General features: G+C 39.3%; 3 protein-coding genes across 8 annotated transcripts in view; 2 read left to right on the plus strand and 1 right to left on the minus strand.

Moving 5' to 3' along the window:
• sema4d (sema domain, immunoglobulin domain (Ig), transmembrane domain (TM) and short cytoplasmic domain, (semaphorin) 4D) overlaps nt 1-2,618 on the plus strand; it is a 36,871-nt gene extending 34,253 nt beyond the window's left edge. For both annotated transcript variants that reach the window (XM_042058703.1, XM_042058707.1), the window contains 3 exons: nt 972-1,187; nt 1,505-1,596; nt 2,072-2,618. In XM_042058703.1, coding sequence (XP_041914637.1) covers nt 972-1,187; nt 1,505-1,596; nt 2,072-2,101 — 338 coding nt within the window. In that variant the 3' untranslated portion in view covers nt 2,102-2,618. The remainder of the gene's footprint in view (nt 1-971; nt 1,188-1,504; nt 1,597-2,071) is intronic.
• Nucleotides 2,619-2,836: 218 nt separating this feature from the next.
• Nucleotides 2,837-4,882, minus strand: zgc:86839 (uncharacterized protein LOC415200 homolog). The gene is made up of 3 exons (XM_042059236.1): nt 4,702-4,882; nt 3,902-4,029; nt 2,837-3,810 (listed from the first exon to the last, which is right to left on the minus strand). The coding sequence occupies exons 1-3, from the start codon at nt 4,755-4,757 to the stop codon at nt 3,767-3,769; spliced, it is 228 nt and encodes a 75-aa protein (XP_041915170.1). The 5' UTR covers nt 4,758-4,882; the 3' UTR covers nt 2,837-3,766.
• Nucleotides 4,883-6,879: 1,997 nt separating this feature from the next.
• shc3 (SHC (Src homology 2 domain containing) transforming protein 3) lies at nt 6,880-23,307 on the plus strand. Of its 5 annotated transcripts, none has more exons than XM_042060152.1 (14): nt 6,880-7,550; nt 7,791-7,859; nt 8,135-9,287; nt 16,633-16,703; nt 17,240-17,303; nt 18,120-18,239; nt 18,355-18,408; nt 18,529-18,580; nt 18,809-18,938; nt 19,163-19,319; nt 19,744-19,795; nt 19,886-20,080; nt 20,878-21,173; nt 21,365-23,307. In XM_042060152.1, the coding sequence occupies exons 3-14, from the start codon at nt 8,703-8,705 to the stop codon at nt 21,488-21,490; spliced, it is 1,902 nt and encodes a 633-aa protein (XP_041916086.1). In that variant the 5' UTR covers nt 6,880-7,550; nt 7,791-7,859; nt 8,135-8,702; the 3' UTR covers nt 21,491-23,307. The 5 variants fall into 5 exon arrangements, with proteins under 5 accessions (XP_041916086.1, XP_041916088.1, XP_041916087.1 ...); XM_042060154.1 differs by having other exon boundaries at nt 8,502-9,287; XM_042060153.1 differs by having other exon boundaries at nt 6,880-8,582; nt 8,674-9,287.
• The last annotated feature ends 1 nt before the right edge of the window (nt 23,308 follows it).

Genomic DNA, 23,308 nt, shown 5'->3' on the forward strand with positions numbered 1-23,308 from the left:
TATAATATAAGCTTGCTAGGTTTTTGAAATTCTTTAAGCAACAGAGTAATTTATTTTGTTCGACAGTTTTATTATGTATTTTTTTTAACTGGATAAGGTTTCTCAGAATATTTTTGTCCCACTAATGCCTGGTAAATCTGATTTTCACTGCAAATGTACGAAAAACTACTTCTACTGATGAGCAGCTGTGTTAGGAAAAATAAAACGTTTTTTATATATATTTTTTTTTTGTCATGTTAAGCCTCTATGGAACAAAGGGTAAAATCACTGTGTTAATTCTTTAGCTTCTCCATGCCTATATATTCATTGTCTTCCTAAATAGTGTAAATATTTTGTACATATGGTATATACATCTGATGTAAATACTTTCTTGCCCTTTTTGGTTACTGTTGACAGGGAGGCTAAATAAATCTTGACTTTACATGTTTGGAAAACCTTTGTCCTTGTAATTTTCAGTCTGAAATGGGGAAGCACAAAGTTTGTTTGTGTGTGTTATCATTGCATGATGAAACAGAATATTTACTGTTGAATTAAAGTAATATTAAAGCAATCAGAGATAACTTAAGTAACTAGAGATTACATCAATGTATGTGCTCATGTAATTAAATAAGATACAAACAATATGTCAGAATATACATTAATCTATATCATTTTTCAATCAGTAAATGAGTGAGGAGCATTATTACTTTGAAAATAGATTTTGTTTTTATCAATTTCCTTGTCTTTGCTTAGATTTCTGATATGAAACAAAACCTCCTTTGCACCAGGCATGTGCTCAGAACAGTATTAAAGTGAATGCATTCTAGAGATCAACTTTAAAAAGTCTAGGAAGTGGAGAGAAAGCCTAAATGTAATAGTAGTCCTGTGAGAGATTTGAGGAGGAAGATTATCTCTCCTTGACTAGAGGAGGATATTTTGTCACGTCGTCTGGTCAGAATGCCATGTCTCCCTGAATTGCTGTTTGTCCTCAGGTCCCAGTGATGTGCACATTCACTGGCTGGTCGATGGACAGAGGACACAGGTTTTGTCCGTCACTGAGCACAGGCTTATTGTGACCCAGGGGACCGTTTTGCTCAGTAGCTGGGTGAAGGAGACCCACCTGACCAAGGATTCCCATTACCAGTGCACTGCCACAGCGAACACTGGCAACGACACTGCTGAAGTACACATCCGCATCAATCGTCGAGGTAGCCACTGCACTCCGCTGGTTGTAAATCTGCATGGACACATTGCATGAACTCAGTTGGGGCCTCTAGAAAGTGTTTGCAGCATATAACCTCAATAAAGTTACCAGCAGATGGAGATCTCTGTCTGGTTACTCCTAACATGGTCACTTCAGTGCTACTGCATGACTATATGGCATGGATATGGGAAAGCTTGAGCAGCACACACTTGCAAACATTGGGACACATCCTTTTTCATTATACATGGGGTTAGGATATTGGCACATGACAGTGTTTTAAGCCTTATGTAAGGCCCATTGAAATGTGCTGTTTATGAATAGATGAAGACACAGATATCTCCAGAGACATGAGTGAATGGAGAAGTGCGTTGACGGACCATGAAAAGCTGCTGCAGAGATGGAAAAAAGCATGGGTAGGTAGACAGTAAATGAAATGTTTTGTTTTGATACACCTTCCTGTCAGTGTTCTATATTCTGTGGCATGCTGGGATGGGAAGAGGCATCAGGTGTTAGTGGTGATTCAGGCCTATGCATTTTAGGTCTTTTTTTCTTTTTGCAAGTTGCCTTTTTTTTTTTAACAAATATCTGTGAACGACAATGCACAATCTCTCCAGTTCACAAAAAATACTGAACCATGAAATTTAATTTGTTGTACAAAGCTTGCAATGTTAAACTGGTCATCCCATCAGATCTATGAAAAGACCACTCATTATCAGCAAATGTTAGTGTAAGGTTCAGTAATTGCTTTAATGCTCTCTAATGTGTCCCTGAAAGATGACTGTAAAAGCCTATCTGAAAATTATTTTTTTTCTGTTTCTTGAAGTTTTCTTTGTAACTTCAACACTTTATTTGATCATATACAACGCTGGATTCCTTTTACTCCCACAGGAAAGTTGTGATGGACAAGGCATCATCTGAGATTTCAGAGATGTCCATTGGCAATGGTTGAACCTCCAGGCACCAACTTCTGGTGGATGTGTACCAGCGTCCGGGATGAGACACAAGGGGCTAAAATGATCTGCCCACACACTCGCCTGCTGAGGTTCACAGCATACACTAGAGCTGATCTTCCTCCCATACAGGGGAAGGAGTGCTATTGAACTGAGGAATGCACTGCATTCCAGTAACACGTGTGTGATGGAGTTGAGAAAAGGAGTAAAGCCTTAAACCAGCACATGACTATCAACAGCCACCATGTCCTTTTGGTTATTGTTTTCAAGGTTTTGCATCCTGCCTGTGGTTCTGACAATTAATCACAATTTCTTGGTGTAGGAATTCCTGTGTAGAGGACAAAGATTGTTATGTATTCTCTTGCCTTTTTCATTGTTTTCCCAAATAAATGTTATTGAAATATTGTCTGTAACAACTCCAATCCACCTGATCTCTGTCTAAATATGAATAAATGGAATTACCATTGTTAAAGCTGAGTAAAGCATTAACAACCTGAAGTTGTGAAATCTTTGCTTTTTGCTTTACTCTGTTGACCCTCTGAAAACACTGTCATTAGACAGCAGTTGAAAATGTGCATCTGATACAACATTGAGCACTATGTGCTTTTTTGTTGTGTTGATGTAAAAACACTTATGTTTAGCCAATAGCACCCTCTAGCTGTAATAGCAGAAATTACACCACACTTATACACACACCAACATCTATATAAAAAAGAAGGGTTTATTTTCAAGTCATAACATTCAAACCACAGAAGATAGACGACAACCTTCCCATTATTACTTTGAGTGCTCCATATGAGAATGGCCTAATGGACACATTTCTAATCAAACCTGGGTGTACCCAGGAAGGTAAAACAATACCATCAGATCATGCACAAAAAAAGTATTTCAATTTCAAAAGCTGTGATACAGTGGTGCCCAAGACTACATTTCTGTGAACAGGTACAATTAAGGAGACTAAAGAAAAAAATTGAAAATTATGCATTTAACTGATATCCACACACACCATGTTTGCCACTATATTTCATCAACACAAATATGGACAATAACGATGCTACTGACACACAGACAACACTCATCAGGCACAGAAGAAAAAAGCTGTTGTTCTTGTGTAGGCACAGTGGTTCTGACAAGTGTACTTGGAAGTTATAAAGACACCTAAATCAGTTTACAAATCCAGATGAGGCACTGCCACGTGCACCATCTTTAAAACGAGGATACACTTATGATGCCTTGTATATAAAACAGAAGTTACTCCAAATCATTTACAATAGTAGAGGTTTTCATATTTTTATAAGCCAGAGTTTCTTGATGTTTCACTGGATGGCAAATTTACCAACAGCAAAATTGTACCAATAGTAACATCAAGATTAACACCTCTGATTATATAAACATATTTATTTGACACATGATCAACAGATTATGGGCACATTGGTAATACAATAGCAATTCCTCTGGACCTAAATGTCCATGCTACAGCAATGCAACTGTCAACTTGTGATCCAACTGAGCTTTTTTGCTGAGATAACACAGCGTGTGCACAGGAGGCATTAAGTTGATGGTGTGCAAGTATTCACTGAATACCAGTATTAAGCGCACAGCTGTTCCAGGAGCAGCACTTCTTGGAACGCCATCACATCTTTGGAAGAGGTCTTCGAAATAAGAGTATATGAGGTTCTGAGGGGAAAATGTAACAATCAAACAGAAGTTCATAATTAGCCTATGGTATGGTTCAGGTCAGTGAGGTCATCCTTCCAAAGGGTCTCACCTGGTTCGTGGATCATATAGTGTACCCAACCTAGTGACTGCTGCACCCCAAGTCTCCGCCACTCATCCTCTGACATCAAATGTGATTTGGGGACTTGCTTCGCCAGTTCTCGGGGTAATACGACATGCCTGCACGAAACAGTAACGTTAAATCTCAACTAAATCCTTAACATACGCATCCTACGCTGAGCTCATTTGACTATAACGTTAATTAACATCCACGTTCATGTTAACAGTTAAGTTAACGTTAAAACATCACTTTAAATCATTGACAAGAATGCTATTAAAGGTACATTCATTTAAGTTGAGAAAAATAGCGTTGCTCGTGAACATGCAGCTTTCACACAGGTTATAACGTTACACTTAGATATGTAAGTTACTGTAACGTTAACTTAACTAAGAAGCAAGATAAAGTTATCTGTTACCATTTACATCATTCGCCTAACGCAGTTTCCTTTTGTCTTTTCTGTTGACTGCTCAGTGAAGACAAATTAGTCCGCTAACTACTAGTCAACTTTAGCTATATTTCGCCTTAGGTTAACACGTTTGTGGTCGCGTTATTGTGCAAACACGTTAGTATCGAGTAACATTAACGGAAGGCCATATTACATTAATAACTGCGTCGCATTAGTTAAACCTTTTATACTTGCCAAAAGTTTTCTAGCTTGACACGTTAGCCAACTAACGTTTGGCATGTGAATTCAAACGTACGATAGCTAGCACTAAACATAGATGTTCTATGTAGCTAGCGTTAGCTAGCTTTACTTTAGGTATCATAGTTCACTAACTGTTAAAGTTTACCTGTATTCATAATGCTCGTCGGTGTATTTATCCGAGTAGTATATTTGCTTTGACATGTTTTTGGTAGGGAAGCGTTATATTCCAATAATGACAGATTGCAATCTTTCTAAGACAATTTACAAAAATATCGCTGCCCCCACGAGTCGCTGGTTTCAACCGATTCTGTTTAAACGTGCAGTGAAATTTGACCAACAAGCATATCATTGGTTGAAGAAAGTCACATGATCTATGCCACGCTTTTGCCTGAAGGGGAGTTGCCTTGGCAACATCAATGTGGCAGTCAGAGACAGTCATGGTGGCAGCAGAGAATGTCTGGTGGCAGTCTTTGAGAGAGTGAAACCAGCAACTTTGTTACACAGACGATTCCTTTCCTGCATTCCAATGTCTAAAATTGTTTCAATAACAACAAATGTTAGATGATCACCAATAAAAAATATTATTATTAGCTATATTCCCAGACCATTTCAGCTGTAAGCTATGCTACCGCCAATGTCTGAATAGGCCTATAGTCATAGTCATGTCATAGTCAAGTTTATTTATTGATATGTTCTTTTAACTTGGCTTTAAAAGCACCAATAGTTGGTGTGGATCTAATGTGAATCTGAATATGTAATATAACACTACCTACCCCAAACTAGCCAAGGCCTACTGTAGGCCTATGGCCTAAAAAGAAAAGTAGGAGGTGAGAAAGTTCCATCCACTTGTCAGACCAGAGCTCATATCAACCTACTGTTTGGATGTTGAGCTTATCAACCTACAATATATATCAACCAGATCTGGAGACTTGATGGAAATAATCCTTGACATTTAGGCCTATTTGTAAAGATCAATTAAAAGAGTAGCCTACAGGATGATTCAGAAATGGAATGGAATGCACCAAAATAATTGTGATTTCATTCATGAGCCCTTTTCATTTCATTCATTAGCCCATCGTATAGGGAGAAGACCCTCTTCCATTGAGCCTGTACCATTTTTGTTTCTACAGTAGCCCAGAATGGACTAACCAAAACAGTCACACTTTTGACACCTGGCAGCCACTTCTCGCTCACTAGGAAAGGGAGGTAGGCCTATTGGTAGGCTACACCTAATCTGCAGCCTAACCACTACATGCCAGTAGTAGATCCTACTTCCTTGTTTTTTGTTTAACCCCTGACAAGAAATGTTTAAAACTTATACAGTATTTATAGTTTTTATTAAGTAAATTATTTCAAAACACATTCAACCTTGTAAATAAATCAGTAGGCCTAAGAAGTTCTTATGTTATTATTTATCATATTAGTGTGTATGTAGGCCTACCATATCAGTTACAACAAATATGCTGATGTTAAAATAATTATGCCGATATTTCACACTTTCTGGCCTTCTGTTGCATCCATATGTTGGGTTCATTTAAAGCTTTTATCATGGAGTGAAATAATTACTATTTATGCATTTGTCAGCCCCTGTGGTTATATTGAATGCTATAGACTTTCGAAACACTCAATCAGGTTTTATGTGGATATATATATATATTTATTTTTTTTACTGCAGATCAATGGAAATCTCACCACAATATCAAGGAAGCGAGAACTTTTTTTATCATGACAAATGCAAAATTTGTATTTCAAAATGCTCTATGTCAAATAGAACACGTATTTGTCTGATAGTTCTGGATTACATATGACTGTATATTGTGTTCATTTAGAATATAGTTAGAAACTAAAATAAATTGTAACTAGAGACCAAAATTAAAAAAAAAAGCATTCGCTGACCATATATTCTCTGTATAAGTAAAAGTGTAGAATAATATGTAAATTACTACCATTTCAGCAGCTTGTTGAATAATTTACAAGACATATAATTGATATTCTATGTCCTCAAAACCTACAGACACAAAACTGATGAATCATCTGTCATTTATCATACTGCGACAGCAGAAATTATACATACTAAGCAGCATTTATGTGGCTTTAGAAAACATGCTTCTGTAATTATCAAAAGAATAAACTATAATAGCACCATTTCAATTTCAAAGCAGCTTAAAAATACCATTCAGCCAGCTAGATAGAAAGGAAACATGTGACCACCTACATGTATACTTGTAATGGTCTCTTCCACTATTCTGCAAGCCATCCCTGAATGAGTCATCCAGCCCTCCTCTGATTGGATAGAACCATTAGATCCCCAGGGATTGCCTTGCAGAGGCAGAAAGGCCTCTCTCCATTCACAGAAACATTGGTATGCGAGCTGCTTTCCCATTCACACGAAGCGAAAATAATATTCAACATCACCTCTCCTTGCCGTTGTTTTTGTCGTTCCTTTTGTGTTTTTTTTCCTTTTGTCTCTTTCAAGCTGCATTCAGCTGGAGCCCTCATCTCTGTTTTGCTGTTGTTTCCAAGCAGGAGAGAGCAAACGTGCGTGTTCTTTTTTTCCTTTTAGCAGGCAGGAAGATGTTGGGAGGCACTGCAGTACGAATGCTGCAGCAGGAGACGAGAGCAGGAAGCTTATGAATGACTGTCTGTCTCCAGATTCACACTTCTCTGGACCTTTTACATGAATGGTTTTTTTTGTGGGTTTATTGTTGATGGCCGTACAGATGGCTTGGCTAATTTTTGACAAGAGCTTGTGATAGCTGTAGTCTTGTGTGGTCATGGTTTTCCAGCCTGTCTGCTGTGATCACATCTTAACATTGTGTTATGTGCTGATGAATTATTCAGAAAAAAATTCAACAAGAGCTTGGCTGTTTGAGTAAAGGCAGGAATTTATTCAAAGGATAACAGCGTAGGTGACTATGTTTAGGCTTTGATTTTAGACCGTGTAATGAAGAAAGAAACCCATTCACTGCTGAAGAGTGGAAGAAAATCTTTCATGTATGTTGATTTTATATATTTACTAATTTATTGTAACTTTACACTTACTGTGGGTATTGCAAGATTACGTAAGCCAACTAATATTTCCAGGTTAGCTATTGAAGTCGTGGGCAATAAATATACCTATATTTCTTAAGTGTTGGCATCAGTACTTACAGTTAAACACTATTGGATTTACACAATATGATACAATATTTACCATTTTAGATTTTGATTGTGATTTTTTCTGTTCTGATAAAGGGGCTTAATGTCATCACTCAGAAGAAATGAGATCAGATTTTTAGTGAATGTAAGGATAAAGACTTTGCGGTAAGCAATATCATTATGATTATACTTCGAGTTCATCTGAACATTGCATTTTGAATTACTTACTTATGGGTATTTGCTGTTATCTTTCATGCTATTCAGTGCCTGATAGACATATTTTTTCTGTAAAAATGAAATGAATAGAAAATGTTTTTCATGGTGATAACTGATTGACAGACAATGGAGCAACCATTAAATGGGTTGATTTTTAAAAATATATATATTTCCCATTTTCTGTTACATTTTCCCTTTCATCGGTTCAACACGGATGAATTAAGAGGAAAAAATCATTGCTGCAGCCGAAAGGAAGCATCAGTCTGCGAAATTTGAGAATTGATTGGTTCTAGTGTGCTGTAAGTGGGAGGATTTTTTTGTAACAGGAAGTGATTTGCAGTGTTCAGTGAGCCTTTTGTTGAGAAGGATCTTCTCAGATCAGTGAGTCATGCTTTTGCTGTGAGCCGGCAGTCACTGGAGAGAGGCTGGCCATCTCTACCGTTGGACTCGTCTCTGCTCCTGTGGACCACGACGGCAAATTTGAGCATTCTACCATACTGTGGAAACCATTTTTTTTATCTCCTTGCTCTTACATCCTCTGTTTCCATGGATTGTCTGTTTTGCATTTTATTTTCTGCCACTGAACTGCAGAGCTGGATTTCAATAACAACAGCCTGAACAACAGCAAAGCCACCACAGCCATCAACACAAATGGGCAGGGGGGATATTAAGGTATTATATATAACCTTGTGATATTGTCATCTTTGTAGATCAGTTGCTATGTTAAATGAGGAAATAATTAGCTGGGCATTGCATCTGCCAGTGCAACTGTAGGCAGGCAGATAGAAGGGCATGCTTCACCGTACCAAATACAACCGCTTCAGGAATGAGTCTGTGACGTCTGTCGATGAGCTTCTCCAAGGCCTCTCCATGAACGCCAAGCTCTCGGCCACTCCGGCTTCCTCTGGCGAGCCTCCCTATACCCCACCAGCTGAGGGGCTCCCCACCGACCCAGAAGATGGTGGCACCACCCTTTGCACCCTTATCAACAAGGTGTCCAACTTGAAATTTGCCAACTCTAGTGGCCTCCTAGGCATCAAGAGCTTGCCCTCTGCTGTCAAAGACCTGGCCGTTTCCAAACTCCAAGGAGGAGGAGGAGGAGGAGGAGGAGGAGGAGGAGGCTCAGGTAACCCAGGCCCCTTGGCTCCATCAGCTGCCACAGGCACAGGCTCCTGTGGTTCAGCCTCCACTGGAGCACCGTGCTCCCAGCAGGACACAGCCACTATGAGTGCAGGCAAAAAGGGCAGGATGGAGGACATGCAGCAGGGTGGGGAGGGCTGGAACCCCAGTGCTGGGGGTCTGGTGAACAAGCCCCCCAAAGGATGGCTTCACACCAGTGAGAAGATATCTGGACCCGGTGTGACGTATATTGTAAAGGTAAGTCTATTTTTTTCTTCTATTATTTCCCTTTCTTCTTCGTTCTCTCTCCCTCTCCCTCCCCTGTATCTAGTTCGTTTTCTGAGGAAGAAAAAAAACGATGGGAGGTTGAGGATGTGCCCTGATTTAGTCATATTTTACACTTGTATTGGAAAAGGTAGCATGCAAAGATGATGTGAGGGACAAGAGCAGAAAACAGCCATTTAATAATTCAGACGATAGAGAAGGTCATCATGGAGACAGAGGCAAAAGCAGCAGCGGAGGAAAACATCTTTGAAGGCAAAACAAAAGCCCTTCTGGGTGGTATATGCCACATAGCTTTCTTATCAATGAATGATGTCCCTACTACTTACAGTATGTCTTGTTATTCATGGAGAATGAGTATCCTTTTATTGTAATATTTGTGCTACATGGGAGTCATGGAGCTCTCACAGTTCTTTTTTAAGCCCCTCAGCCCTAGTACCTGTGTGCATTATGAATGCAGGGAAATGGTTGTTAGGTATGTACGATGCACAGTGCTCAGCTGTCTCTTCTAGCTCTGGCTGAGAGCAGCATCCTTGTTAGCAAAGAGCATTTTTTAACAAAGGTAAAATGAAGTGTGGTGAAGGTACATGTACAGAAGGCATGTTTGTTGTTACGTGGCTAGTTAGTACTGATCATGCCAAAACAATTATTTCCTGCACAAAACACAATTGTGCAAAATGTATTTATGATGACAACATGATGTGAATCTCTACAACATACTTAGATGATTGATTTCTTAAAATTATATATTTGGGTAGAATTTTGTGAGGGACATAACATAAAGAGGTTGGTTTATGAACAGTTTGAGGAAGAATAAGGACTGTTGTGTTTTTTCTCTTGTTACACAAGTCATTGTCATCACAATGCCTCACTCTTTGACACTGGAAGATAATGACTGTTAAGGTAAAACCTGGCATTAATGAACATGAATTCGACATCGTTTACCTTTATTATAGTTTTGTGTGAGGGAGTCTGTCAGCACCACCATCACACCACTGCTGTTCAGAGACCGGAAAAGAGTAGGTTTGACATGCTCAGTCGATATAGCTGTGGGGTCAATTCCTGTTTCTCTCCGCTAATTCTGCTCGATTTATGTTTTTCCACCCTCTGTCCATCTGTTTTTCCATCACCATTTGTACACAATTTCTCTCCCCTTAAAATCCTCACTCTTTTCCATGCATATTTTGGTACTATTTGATCTTCTTATTTTGTAAATCAACCTTTGTTTTACCCTTTCCTCCCCACTCCATGTGTCCACTGTTGTAGCAGTGAATTTGACATGCAATGTTGCTCACAGCACTTTTAATTAGCCTCATGTGCTCGGCCATACCCAGCATGCACCATTAGGCTAAAGGGACAATGATTGACATTGACAGTGTTTCCTCTGACACACATTTTCTCAACACATGAGCACACAAGGTCTGCAGTTACTAAATCCCTATAGTGTGTTCTACTTTGGAAGTGGTGATTTGCCCACGGTTAGCTTTATGGGTGATTCTATGTTTTCAAAATAACATTTAAAATGGGTAACAATGTACACTGTGGCTATATACAACGGACAATTTCCTCAACAATATGCTTACATCAATAGTAGCTGCTTTAAGGTAATCTGATGTCATACTAGTGATGATTATTGTAGGCCTGTGTAGGCTACTTTTTCCCATTATAGAGCTGGCCCATAGTGGCTTAGAGCAGCCAGTATCCTCTTCATTCATTGTGGCCGGAACTATATGACTCTATCTATGCTGAGGGCAAAGCTAGTGAATGGTGGTGTGCATTACATGGGACGTGACTTACTTTATCAGCTCATAGCTTATGTCTGGAGCATTGAGTTCATAGCAGTGCAATGCAATGCAAAATGGAGACCATAAATCAGACTTGCAAAACACAGTAACAAGATGAGTCATATCATATTTTGCTTCAGCAAAGGCCTATATGATTTTATGCAGTTTTCCATGACATCTATAACTTCTGATTAAATAAATTCCATTGCAACATCTAATCCCTTTCATGGTAGTCATAGTCCATTTCAAATGAGAACACTTTCTCTGTCATCACCAGAACCAACACTGACAGATTGGTGGGTTAAAAAATGCTGGGCTGGGACAACAGTAGGTTAATGAAGATATTTATGAAGCTGTAGGTTAAAGCCTCAGTGAAACTGTAATACTAAATTAATGTGTTGCTAACCATGGGATGCTATGCTCACTTACAAGGAGACTTTGTGCACATCCCAGGTGCTGAACAAAAAAAGTCAATTATTTGTGGGAAATAAACACACTTCTTTGTATTCTTTTTGAGTTTATTTTCTCATTTGGCAGATAATGTTTCGACCTTGCGGTCTTCCTCACATTCATGTTATGCTCACCCTAAAAAACATAGGACATATACAGGAGCTTTAAATAGAATGCAATTACCGCTAGCAAGTGGTAAATTACATTTTCCATGGCATATTAAGTTATTCTTGAAAACATTGACGCTCATACATCAAATTGCAAATAAGAGTGAAAATGCCTAAAACGTAATGAAATTATTATAATATTAAGACACCTGTCTAGAGAAACTGTGGCCATTTTAAGTGTGGGTCACAAATGTAGGAAGGTGGAATGCAGGCCAGGACCACAGCTTTTGCCTTCTCTGAGGAAACAGAGGATGAGTCATCAAGCTCAGATGATTCAGAAAGGTCAGGTGAGCTTGAGTGGAGGTTAGAGGTAAAGCAAAGGTAATTGGCTGGCTAAAATCGCATCTATATGTAGTTGACCTGTTAAGCTGGCTAGAAACAAATAGTCATTTTGTTTTTGTAGAACAGGTTACATTTAAATAGTTAAACTTAAAGATAAACTATAATTTATTGGGTATATTGCCATCCACGTGCATGTATATGAAATTGTATCATTAAAGACAGAAATGAGTGTATAAAGTTAGATAAAATAGGTATTTTTTTTGTTTTGGCCCTCCTGTAAAGTTGGTGAAATGTCACTTTCTAAACTCTCAAAATACAATACAAAGTTGTGACATTATCCTACTCAGTCCCTTCAGGATTGGTTACCAACTCACACGTTTGTGTTCTGTCTCACACAAGGATGACAAAGTACATTGTACTTGTCAATGCATCTTATTGACAAAAAATACTCCTTGAAAGTTGGCAATTCTGCTCACATGCAATGGAAGCAGAAATTCATATGTTGGCCCTGGCAGAAGACCTAACTTTTGATAATTGAAATGAGAAATAATTCTGAAATGATATGTGTGTTGTGATTTTACTATTCACAAAATTAAATGGCCTTACAAATCAAAACCTTATGTAAGTTGCATTTTGAGAGGCACAGTGTACCAGACTCAAACTTGTAGCCTTTGACATGGGACAGACAAATTAGAAAGAGAGCTAAAAATGAAGATGGTTGTTTGGTAGAGGCTTGTTGGTAGAGGCCTCTGTAATTATCTTTTCTAAAACCCATGAGAGATATCTTAAGGACACAATACCAGATAATGTTCTTTAGCTGTGCAGTTGAATATACTGTATGAGCACCTAGATAATTTATGGGGCAGCCGTGGCCTACTGGTTAGCGCTTCGGACTTGTTGCGGGAGGGTTGCCGGTTCGAACCCCGACCAGTAGGCGCGGCTGAAGTCCCCTTGAGCAAGGCACCTAACCCCTCACTGCTCCCCGAGCGCCGCTGTTGTTGCAAGCAGCTCACTGCGCCGGGATTAGTGCGCTTCACTTCACTGTGTGCTGAGTGTGTTTCACTAATTCACAGATTGGGTTAAATGCAGAGACCAAATTTCCCTCACGGGATCAAAAGTGTATATATACTTATATACTTATAAAAGTGACGAAGGCAAATCATTTTTCAAACCAATTCATTGTTTACATATGCAGGCCTCGGTAACCAGTTTATTGGTGCATGAGTAAACCTGTCTCCTGAAAGTAAGGCTGTGTTAAAGGAGAATTCCGGTGTGATATTGACCTAAAGTGTATTGAAACATGATACCGAGTGTGAACGTATGTCTCATAGCCCATCTCGACTTGTCCCCTGCACTCCAAAATCTGGCGCTAGTTAGCCGATGCTACCAACAACTTTTTCAATAGTGGTGCTTCGGCATCGGGCTAGCCATGCAAATAAATCACTGTTTTACACCCATTTACGAGGCTCAATGTATCTCCACACTTCATTGGTAGACTTCCTAGGGCCCTGACATTTAAAACGAGACATTGAGAACTTTGAAAAAGCACTGGTAGTTTACTTACAAGACGATTTATACAGACAGTATCTTCACGAAGTTTAACGTTTGCAGCCATCTTGAATTTAGTCACGATAAGTCGAGCAACGAGTAAGAATGAACAGGTATGATAAGGGATCAGATTCCAAAAATAATTCAGTGGAAATGCATGGATTCCAGTTTCTTCCAGTAGCAGCAACTGGAATCCATGCATTTCCACTGAATTATTTTTGGAATCTGATCCCTTATCATAGCTGTTCATTCTTACTCGTTGCTCGACTTATCGTGACTAAATTCAAGATGGCTGCAAACGCTAAACTTCGTGAAGATACTGTCTGTATAAATCGTCTTGTAAGTAAACTACCAGTGCTTTTTCAAAGTTCTCAATGTCTCGTTTTAAATGTCAGGGCCCTCGGAAGTCTACCAATGAAGTGTGGAGATACATTGAGCCTCGTAAATGGGTGTAAAACAGTGATTTATTTGCATGGCTAGCCCGATGCCGAAGCACCACTATTGAAAAAGATGTTGGTAGCATCGGCTAACTAGCGCCAGATTTTGGAGTGCAGGGGACAAGCCGAGATGGGCTATGAGACATACGTTCACACTCGGTATCATGTTTCGATACACTTTAGGTCAATATCACACCGGAATTCTCCTTTAACACTTATATGTTTTGTAGGAACTAGTTTTGGTGCCGTTGTAAATATAATTTTGAGGATGTTTAGTCATATTAAGGACAGATAAAAACACTGCATTACATGGCTGCAATAGTGGAAACATAGAAAAGTGTGCATGTGCAGCATTCTCAGCACTGGAATATACAAAAAGTCTGGTATAAATTCTTGTCTGATACAAAGATGTGAAAACAACCTGTTGTCATGGCCGTGGAAAGCCAAAACAGGTATTAGGACACAAAAGCAGGTTCAAGACAAGATGAAACTCCAGCAAGAGTCGGAATTAAGCAAGAACATAAACACTAGAGCAAAGTTTGGAAAATACATGAACCAGGAACACTTACTTACCAACAACTTGACTAGACATTCTAGTAACAAGACAAGTCTCCAATGGAGTGAGCCAGCAGGCTGGCAAAGAAAGAAACTCAGCCTCACCTCCGTATGAGGATGACAAAGCAGGGTGGTAACAGGTGTGTAGAACCAACTCAACAGAAAATCAGGAAGTGACAGGTCAACACAAAACATGGAATGGACTTGTTACATTGTAAAATACAAAAGTACAACATGACCATTGAACATAAAATAACATACACAACCTGTTTGCACCTGTACTCAACCTGTGAAAGATGTGAACCTAGTTTAACCAATATATGTTTTGCTGAACGCCTGTGAAGGGCTGATCACACTAAAGAGAACAAATACAAATTGTGTACAAGAATTAAAAGAATTGTGGGAAGAAATTAAGCATTATCCAAATAAATTGTACACAGAAATTAAAGGAACCATGGGCACACATTTAAGCAGCAATAAAGAGTTCTGGTCAAAAATGAGCAATCTAACAACTGGGCATGCAAACCCCTTACAAACACCAACATCAACACTAATAAAAGGTTTACTAACTTATGTCTTTTGGTAATACATTGGGCAACATTGTACTGAGAAAGCTTTTTTTATTTCTCTTTTTAATATTTTCTCAGGGTGGGCTGACCTGACCCCCAGAACTAGTAGCCTAGTGGGTGTCATCAAATATTCACGTAACCATATACCATTGACAATGAATTTTAAGCTGGTTGCTTGTAAATATGATTCTAAAAGCAAATAGTTATATATTGTATTGTATTATATTGTATGTACATGTATTCAAACACATTAATCCCTGTGCTGTTTGCAGGTTAAAATGCTGATATATTTTATTTTCTGACCTTTGGGTTTCTGTGGAAATTGAGAGATGGAAAGGAAAAAACAAAACATTCGAGGAGCTGTTTTTGCAATGATTTGCCCGTGTACGCATCCCCTACAGATCCCTCAGCTATTGTTGAACAACACCGTTCTTGTGATATAAGATAAAATGCTGAATCTTCAGCCACCTGTATTCCCAGCAACCAGCCACGATGTGCTAAAGTCTCTTGAATAGCAAGCTATTGAATAGCAGAGAGGAAAACAATAAGATCAATGACATTAAATGCTACTTCCGTTGCAAAGCTGCACACACACATTTACGATGACATGATGTCCATGAAAAGGATCTGAGAGTGAGATTCCTGAGCTTGATTTTTCCCAGAACAAAATGTTCTCTGCCAGTGATATTAGTCAGAGGTGATGCTGTATGTGGGTGGGTATTTCACCACATGGGATCAAGATGCAACCAGATTAATAGATGAAGTGTGCTTAGAGTTGGGTGTTGTAAATCTCAGGTGAAGCAGACATACAAGCTTTATCTCTGTGAGGCCATGTTTTGGACAAAGAGTACTGAATGTGAGAAAAATGCATTTGGACTGGAGTTAATCAACGGACTCCCTCTACTGCCTCCCATCACTTACTCTAACATATATACAACATTTTCTTTACCAAGTTTCAAGATGCAGTTATTTTTTGTATTCTATTAAAATAGATTATTTGTGTATGGCTACTTTAAGCAAGCATATTATTTATGAGTTATTTATGAAAATATCATTTTTAGTTATGAAGGACTCGTCATCAACACTGACAAATAAACTGAAACTAATGCAACTAACTAAAAAGTTAAACAGAACAAAAAAAATCAGACTTTTTGTCTGGCGCAGTATTTGTGGCCTGAGAATGCATTTTATACTGGGATATTTGCAGGCTATGTTTAGAACTCAAGCTGTCTTGAGCGCACCATTACATTGGCGACAGCACTCCTCCATTGATTTGTATTCGATACCACACTTGATATTCAAGGTGGTATTATGAGAGTGATATGGTCTGATGCTAGCTAATTAGCATGCTAACTTATCAGGGAAACAGTTTCAGTTTGACTTTATATCAAATTTATCTTTGCACTGGGTAGTTTTTTTTTTGGTATTTTTATGTTTTAAACTAAAGATTACAAAGCACCTTTTCTCCTTTCACAAGCTATTATATTCCCTTAGCTATTGCAAAGGTGACCCTTGTCCTCCTTTTCCAGTATTTAGGTTGCATAGAAGTCTTACGGTCCATGAGATCCTTGGATTTCAACACAAGATCACAAATAACAAGGTGAGAGACTGTCTCCTATGTAGAGGATCCAGCATAACATGTTTTGTGTTGTGCTTCAGAGAAGGTTGCTTTGGCTATTGAGTGCAAAAGCTATGTGGGCTGATAATGTCTGAGGCACAGGGCAATGTCAGATGTGATGGCTGTGGTGTGTCATGTCCACTTTTCTGCTTGACTTCCTGGAGTCAGCAGCAAGCAGTGGCACAGAGCCATCCAGTGCTACTCTCCCCTGACGACAGGGGGATGTGACTGATTCCTGATGTTTCTGTCAATTTATGATGATCTTGTGTTTTGTATTCAATATGTTGTAAAGTTGTAATACATTGCTTTATGAGGAGCATTATTTATTGTCTGTGTGCTAGTGTGCATTTTTTAAAGCCCTTGTTAAATGAACGAAGCAGTATGGTGCTATCACACAAAGCACCATCTTTATTTATCATTTTTGCTAATTTCTTCTGTTTTTCCTTCTCACTTTGCTCCTGTCAATTCCATCCCCCCTCCCCCTAACACATGAACACACATGCTCTCCTCAACCCCAGGGAGGCCATCAGCCTGGTGTGTGAAGCTGTTCCAGGTGCCAAAGGAGGGCTCCGTAAGAGAAAGGTATGCCATGCTCAATGCTAAAGAGGGATGAACGAATGAAATGGAATAGCCAGGAGAAAAGAACAGAGCCAGGAAGAGTGGGGTTGTGTGAATGAGCTAATGAGCTTAGAGGGGAGGAGGATGTTACAGAAACAATATGTGAGCACAAACTGTGGAGAGAGATGTGAGATGAGCTGGAGAAAAGCTGTGGGAAGAGAGAGAGGGAAGAAGGCTGCAGCAAGAGGCTGTGTGCAGAGGAAGTGTGTGTGTGTGTGTGTGTGTGGAGGGGGGTGGATGGCGTGGTACAGCATGCGTAGGCGTGCACACAGCCCACAGCGCGCACTGCGTGCCTGGTGACTCATGTAGTGCAGAGCACCGCTAATCAGGAGGCAGAGCACCAATCCCTGATCTTGCCTGTTGTGTGTGTGTGTGTGAGTGTGTGTACAGTATGTGTGTGTGTATGCGTGAATGTGCATGCAAGTATACATGTTTCAGATACTATATTTTGTTGCTAGAGGGCACTATTGTGTCTAGAGCAAGGGCACTATTGTGTCTAAAGCAAGTGCACTATTGTGTCTAGAGCAAGTGCACAAGCCTTTTTGGCCATGTTCAGTTCTGTATAGGTTCTCACATTTGGAAGAACTAAATATGTCATAATTTGAATATTCTGTACGGTATTATTATTATTATTATTATTATTATTATTATTATTATTGTAGTAGTAGTAGTTTTGTTGTTGTTATCATCATTGTCATCGCTGTTGCTGTTATTGCCATCAAGCAATGTCTTTACAGTGTTTTGTAGTTTGAAATGAAATGCCTTATCTTATCTTTTCAGCCTCCTTCCAAAGCTTTGTCCAGCATCCTGGGCAAAAGTAACCTGCAGTTTGCTGGGATGAGTATCAACTTAAACATCTCTACCAGCAGCCTGAACCTGATGTCACCAGATTCAAAACAGGTGTGTTGTAAAATGCCTTGACTGGATGAATTTGAGACATTTGATTTCTTGAAGATCCTGAAGATCTTGAAGTCATTTTAATGATGACACTGTGATATGTTTGTTATGATTTCAGATAATTGCTAATCATCATATGCAGTCCATTTCCTTTGCATCTGGTGGAGATCCAGTAAGATACTAAAGACATACTCATTGTTATTTACTGCAAGATGCATTTCTTATTTCTAAGCACAGATATTGGTCTTGGATTGTGAACAGTTACATGTGTTTTTTTGTTTTTTTATTGCAGGATACAACTGATTATGTTGCATATGTAGCAAAAGATCCAGTTAACCGCAGGGGTAAGTTGTAGTTGATCAGTCAATGTAATGATTGTATTTATATTGAAAATTATAAACATCAGAAACAGTTCTGATGAAACCAACAATTTGGCCATTTCCACCCTGGCCAGTCAAGAGAGAAGTAACCAGCTAACCAATGGCACCAAAGTGTTGTGTGAAATACAGTGGGGGCGTATTTGAGGTGTGACAAGATCTTTAATCCATCTTATGATCTATTTGTTTATATAGCATGCCACATTCTGGAATGTTCTGACGGCCTGGCTCAGGATGTCATCAGCACCATTGGGCAAGCCTTTGACCTGCGCTTCCAGTTGTACCTGCAGTGCCCCTCCAGCAAGCTGTCCTCATTGCACGATAGGTAAAGTCTCCAGTTCACCAGCTTATAACCCACAAAGGAGTCATCTACTGGAATAGACATAATGTTTTTCCTGTATGTACGATAGGACATTTAGTTTTTCATATTCCGAGAGAGAGAAAGAAAACAATCCTGAAGTAACTGCGCTGGGTCTTAGAAAAGATGTTGCAGGGTACTTACACTCCATTCTCTCCCTTCTCTCCCTTTCTCCTTTCACTTTTTGACAGGGTGTTAAGTATGGAGGAGTCCCCATGGACTGAGGAGGATGAGGATGGTCACGATCATCCATACTATAACAACATCCCGGGGAAGATGCCTCCCCCAGGTGGCTTCATCGATGCCAGACTTAACAGCCAGTCAGCCACTGGCGCTGAGGGAGGACAGGTGGGTTTGCTTCTAATTACTGAGACGTTAAAGGATAGATTCAGCATTTTTCAAGCTATGTTTTTTCTAAGTATCTCCAAGCAATTTTGACTGGTGAACTGTCCATATATACCCATAGTGCAGTGTAATATTTCCTAATATTTCACTGAGATTTCCTCTTTCAAGAAGTGTACTTATTGTTACCACTAAAGCTTTTGTCACAGGCTCTTTTCAAAGCCATTAAAACTGAGAAACATCAGAGTACTGGTAATTATCTTTGGACTGCACTGTAAGTGAGTTTGACTCATGCATTGTGAGATCAGGTTGCTATGGGTTGTTATGTGTTGAAAAAGCCCAAAGGATAAGCCATATACAATATTGAATTCAGTACTAAGCACACACATACAGTAAACGCTTAGGTGCTGTGCTGTTTCCTCCATTTCAGGGTCCAGTAGCCCAGACGTACTACCAGGGCAGACCCATGCTCATCCAGCAAGGTCTAATCACCTTTCCTTTTCTCACAGTACATTAAGAATGGGCTTTTCTGTGGCAGCTGACTCACATCCAGTATACTTTGTTTGCTGCAGGCTCAAGTGACATATATAGTATGCCAGAAGGGAAAAGTTCAGTACCAAAAACAGGAGAGGCCCCTACCTACGTCAACACGCAGCACATAGATGCCCAGGTTCTAGCTGCTCTTCAGGGGGAATCGGAGCCTTCACCTGAGGGTGGAGTCGGAGTGGTCAACAAAGACAGTCCCCGGAAGGACATGTTCGATATGAGTAAGTTTTCAGAGCCACTCACAGCAGCCACATATTATAAGTCTGGCAGGTCCCTTATCCAGACTGATATTCTTTTGTTAAATAACATGCGTATTATTATTATACTGTCATGTATAGTAGTTCCTACATAGTACCTGCCAGCCCTGCCAACCCTTTCACATCATATCGGAACGTCACATATTACCAACCGTCACGTATGTCCAACCTGTTATGTATATGTGTCACTTAATATTCATTTCTATACAAACCAAGACGGCAGATTCCTAAAGAAACGCAAGCACCCACACCATAAGTTTATCTAAATAAGCTATGTACCAAAAATTACATTTTACCGTGACTCGAAGAGCAGTAAACAGTGTTGTAAGGCTGCCTGTACAAATCCGCTTGGAGCTCCAGTGGAATTTAGAATTGCGACGACGAGAATTCTCGGACTAACCATTGATGTGCCGTGAGAAAGGTTGGGAATAAGTAGGCCTACCCACCAGCCCACCACTAAACTCGTGGTAAAGTGTGGTAAACAAAATCGGATATTTCAGGCAGTAAAAGCCCCGGTAAGAATCAAACTAGATTTTGTTGAAATCTACACACCTATGGCTACTGAAAAATGTAAGGTTCATTTAGCAAATGTTATTTTGAAGTATTAAGAAGTTTTAGAATTTTCGAACGAAATGGTTGGTAATTAGCACGTTTACGATAATTTCCACTGTCTTAGTGGGAACTGCAATTGTGTAGTTCTTAAAGACAAGATAGATAAAGCATTGTATTATAAAATTCTACCTGTGCTTTTTATCCTGCAGAGCCATTTGAGGATGCTATCCTTACACAATCCCAGGCACCAGGGCTGCACAAGGCAGCCTCAGTGGACAACTCAAGCCCCTTGTTGGTGCGCGCAGTGGCCTTCCGGGCCCAGGAGGAGCTGGAGGGCCAGCCCTGGTACCACCATGAGATGAGCCGCAAAGATGCGGAAAAGCTGCTGAAGGAGGACGGGGATTTCCTGGTGCGGAAGAGCACCACTAATCCAGGCTCCTATGTCCTCACAGGGATGCACAATGGAGTTGCCAAACACCTGCTACTAGTGGACCCAGAAGGCACGGTGAGGAACACTGTGTGTGTGTGTGTGTGTGTGTGTGTGTGTGTGTGTGTGTGTGTGTGTGTGTGTGTGTATTTGAACATGCAGTCATATACTGTAGTTTGTACAGTATGCATGATGAGTTTTCAGTTGTCTGGATATCCTCGATTAAATGAGTCATTTGCAAATAAAACAAAATAATTTTCTTTTTAAAGGTACGAACAAAAGATCACATATTTGAGAGCATCAGCCACCTGATTGGTCATCACCGTGACAACAATCTGCCCATTGTTTCCGCTGGAAGTGAACTGTGTCTGAAACAGCCTGTGATTAGGAAATAGTGACACCCCACCCTTAACAAACAAAACAAAAACAAACAAACAAAAAAAAACTTGCGGGTCACTTCACCCAAACTTGAAACTTGAAGATGAGAACGGAGAATCTCCTATTGTCAGAGATTAACTACTGTTTGATGACCGTGACTTGGTCAGTGAAATGGTCATGGGGCATCTGGCTGGCAATCCTGGACGATTTGTTGATAAAAATGACATGATTTATAGAACTGTTATTATTTTGTTGTGATTGAAATTATATATTTTTTGAGAAGACATAGGTGCATTTGGACATACTTGTTGATTTGGTGTTTTAAAGCAAAAAGGGACAACTGTTAATACTTTAGATGAAGAGCAAATTGACCTCAAGGAGGGATTTAAAAAAAAAACAACGTATTTTAGAATAATCTAAAAAAGTTTTAGTTTTGTCTATCAAGCACAACAAGATTTACACCATTGTTGGTATGAGGTAGAGCAGAAAAATGAAAACAAAAAAAATACTGTTTGTATTTAACTATTTTAGGATTTGTCCTTAATTGCAGCTAATGTGACAAACTCATTTGGTAGCGTATCAAATCACTGTTGATTCTGCTTTTATGGAAAAGATGTGAACGTGTTTGCTTTACAGTAGTGACAGTGTCAGGCACATGCTCACTTGCTCTGCACAGGCACACACACAAGATGAAGATTCTCTCTCTCTCTCTCTCTCTCTCTCACACACACACACACACACACACACACACACAGCTTTAAGACAACTGACATTTTTCTATTGAAGTGCACATGTCACTGCACTCGCATGACTTGAAAACTTTAACTGTTCTTGTGGTCATTGTTGGTAGACCTTGAACCCCTGGAGAGGTGCTCGTGTATGCTCACAATGTAAAATATTTAATGCTTTTCAGAATATTTATGAATTTGGTTCCTTCTTTAAAATGTAAAGGATGTGTAGTACAATTAGTTCAGGGCTTAATTTATAACATGGATATTTATATCAGTTATAGCTTTCATGGCTTGATTGTGGGCTTAAAACAAGAAACACATTATTATTATTATTACTGCTATTTCTATTGTTATTTATTTCAGATTAAAATATTATTAACAATAGCACAATCAACACTTAGATTGTCTGTGTGAACAGTGAAAAGGTGAGTCACTAGTGTGGTCTTGCGCAATCACAGTGCCATTGGGCTTAATTAAAAGTGTCTTGGTTTTCACAACATGCAGCCTTACTTCAAACAAACAAAAATCAATTGCGTGGAAATGAAACGACAGCACCTTGATGTCACACTTCTGATCACCCAGATAACTGATCATCTGCATCAGCAGTCTGGCATTTTTATAGTTCACCTGTCAGTCATACAAGAATGTCCCTTGAGGACACTGAATGTGTATTCCCTTATAATAAGATGGCAGTGTGCTTACAGTTATACATGATTAACTACAGTCTGCAAACACTATCTATAACTCTATTTATGATACAAACTATGCCATTAAAGGGTTAAGGATGTAGGGATCAACAGAGACTATTGCAGCTTGCTGACACACAGTTCTTTTGTACTGTAATACTGTAGCAGAATTGTATGACAGAAATGACAAGACACACAGTGCACAGAGACATGGTTTATTTATTGCATTCAAATGTGATTGAAAATTAAACTCACACGAATGCAAGTGCATACATACATACATACAGTAAAAAGTATCTTAAAGAGTCTGATTACAACAGTTTGCTTCATTTTTCATTTTCAGTGGAATTGAATTGAGATGTATTCTGTTGGCCTGCTGAAAGGTCACGTGTAAAGCAGGCTACATTTTCTGGAAATG

The sequence above is a fragment of the Alosa sapidissima genome, chromosome 13 (assembly GCF_018492685.1).
Source record: "Alosa sapidissima isolate fAloSap1 chromosome 13, fAloSap1.pri, whole genome shotgun sequence".
Taxonomy (NCBI): Eukaryota; Metazoa; Chordata; class Actinopteri; order Clupeiformes; family Clupeidae; genus Alosa; species Alosa sapidissima.

Excerpts from the sequence above, each read along its gene's own strand:
- shc3 (XM_042060153.1), top strand. The coding sequence starts at position 8,703 with ATGCTTCACCGTACCAAATACAACCGCTTCAGGAATGAGTCTGTGACG. Across the intron at positions 9,288-16,632 it reads GTGTGACGTATATTGTAAAG|TATTTAGGTTGCATAGAAGT; the intron begins GTAAGTCTATTT and ends CTCCTTTTCCAG. Across the intron at positions 18,581-18,808 it reads AGATCCAGTTAACCGCAGGG|CATGCCACATTCTGGAATGT; the intron begins GTAAGTTGTAGT and ends TTGTTTATATAG.
- zgc:86839 (XM_042059236.1), bottom strand. The coding sequence starts at position 4,757 with ATGTCAAAGCAAATATACTACTCGGATAAATACACCGACGAGCATTAT. Across the intron at positions 4,030-4,701 it reads GACGAGCATTATGAATACAG|GCATGTCGTATTACCCCGAG; the intron begins GTAAACTTTAAC and ends TGTTTCGTGCAG. Across the intron at positions 3,811-3,901 it reads CTATATGATCCACGAACCAG|AACCTCATATACTCTTATTT; the intron begins GTGAGACCCTTT and ends TTTTCCCCTCAG.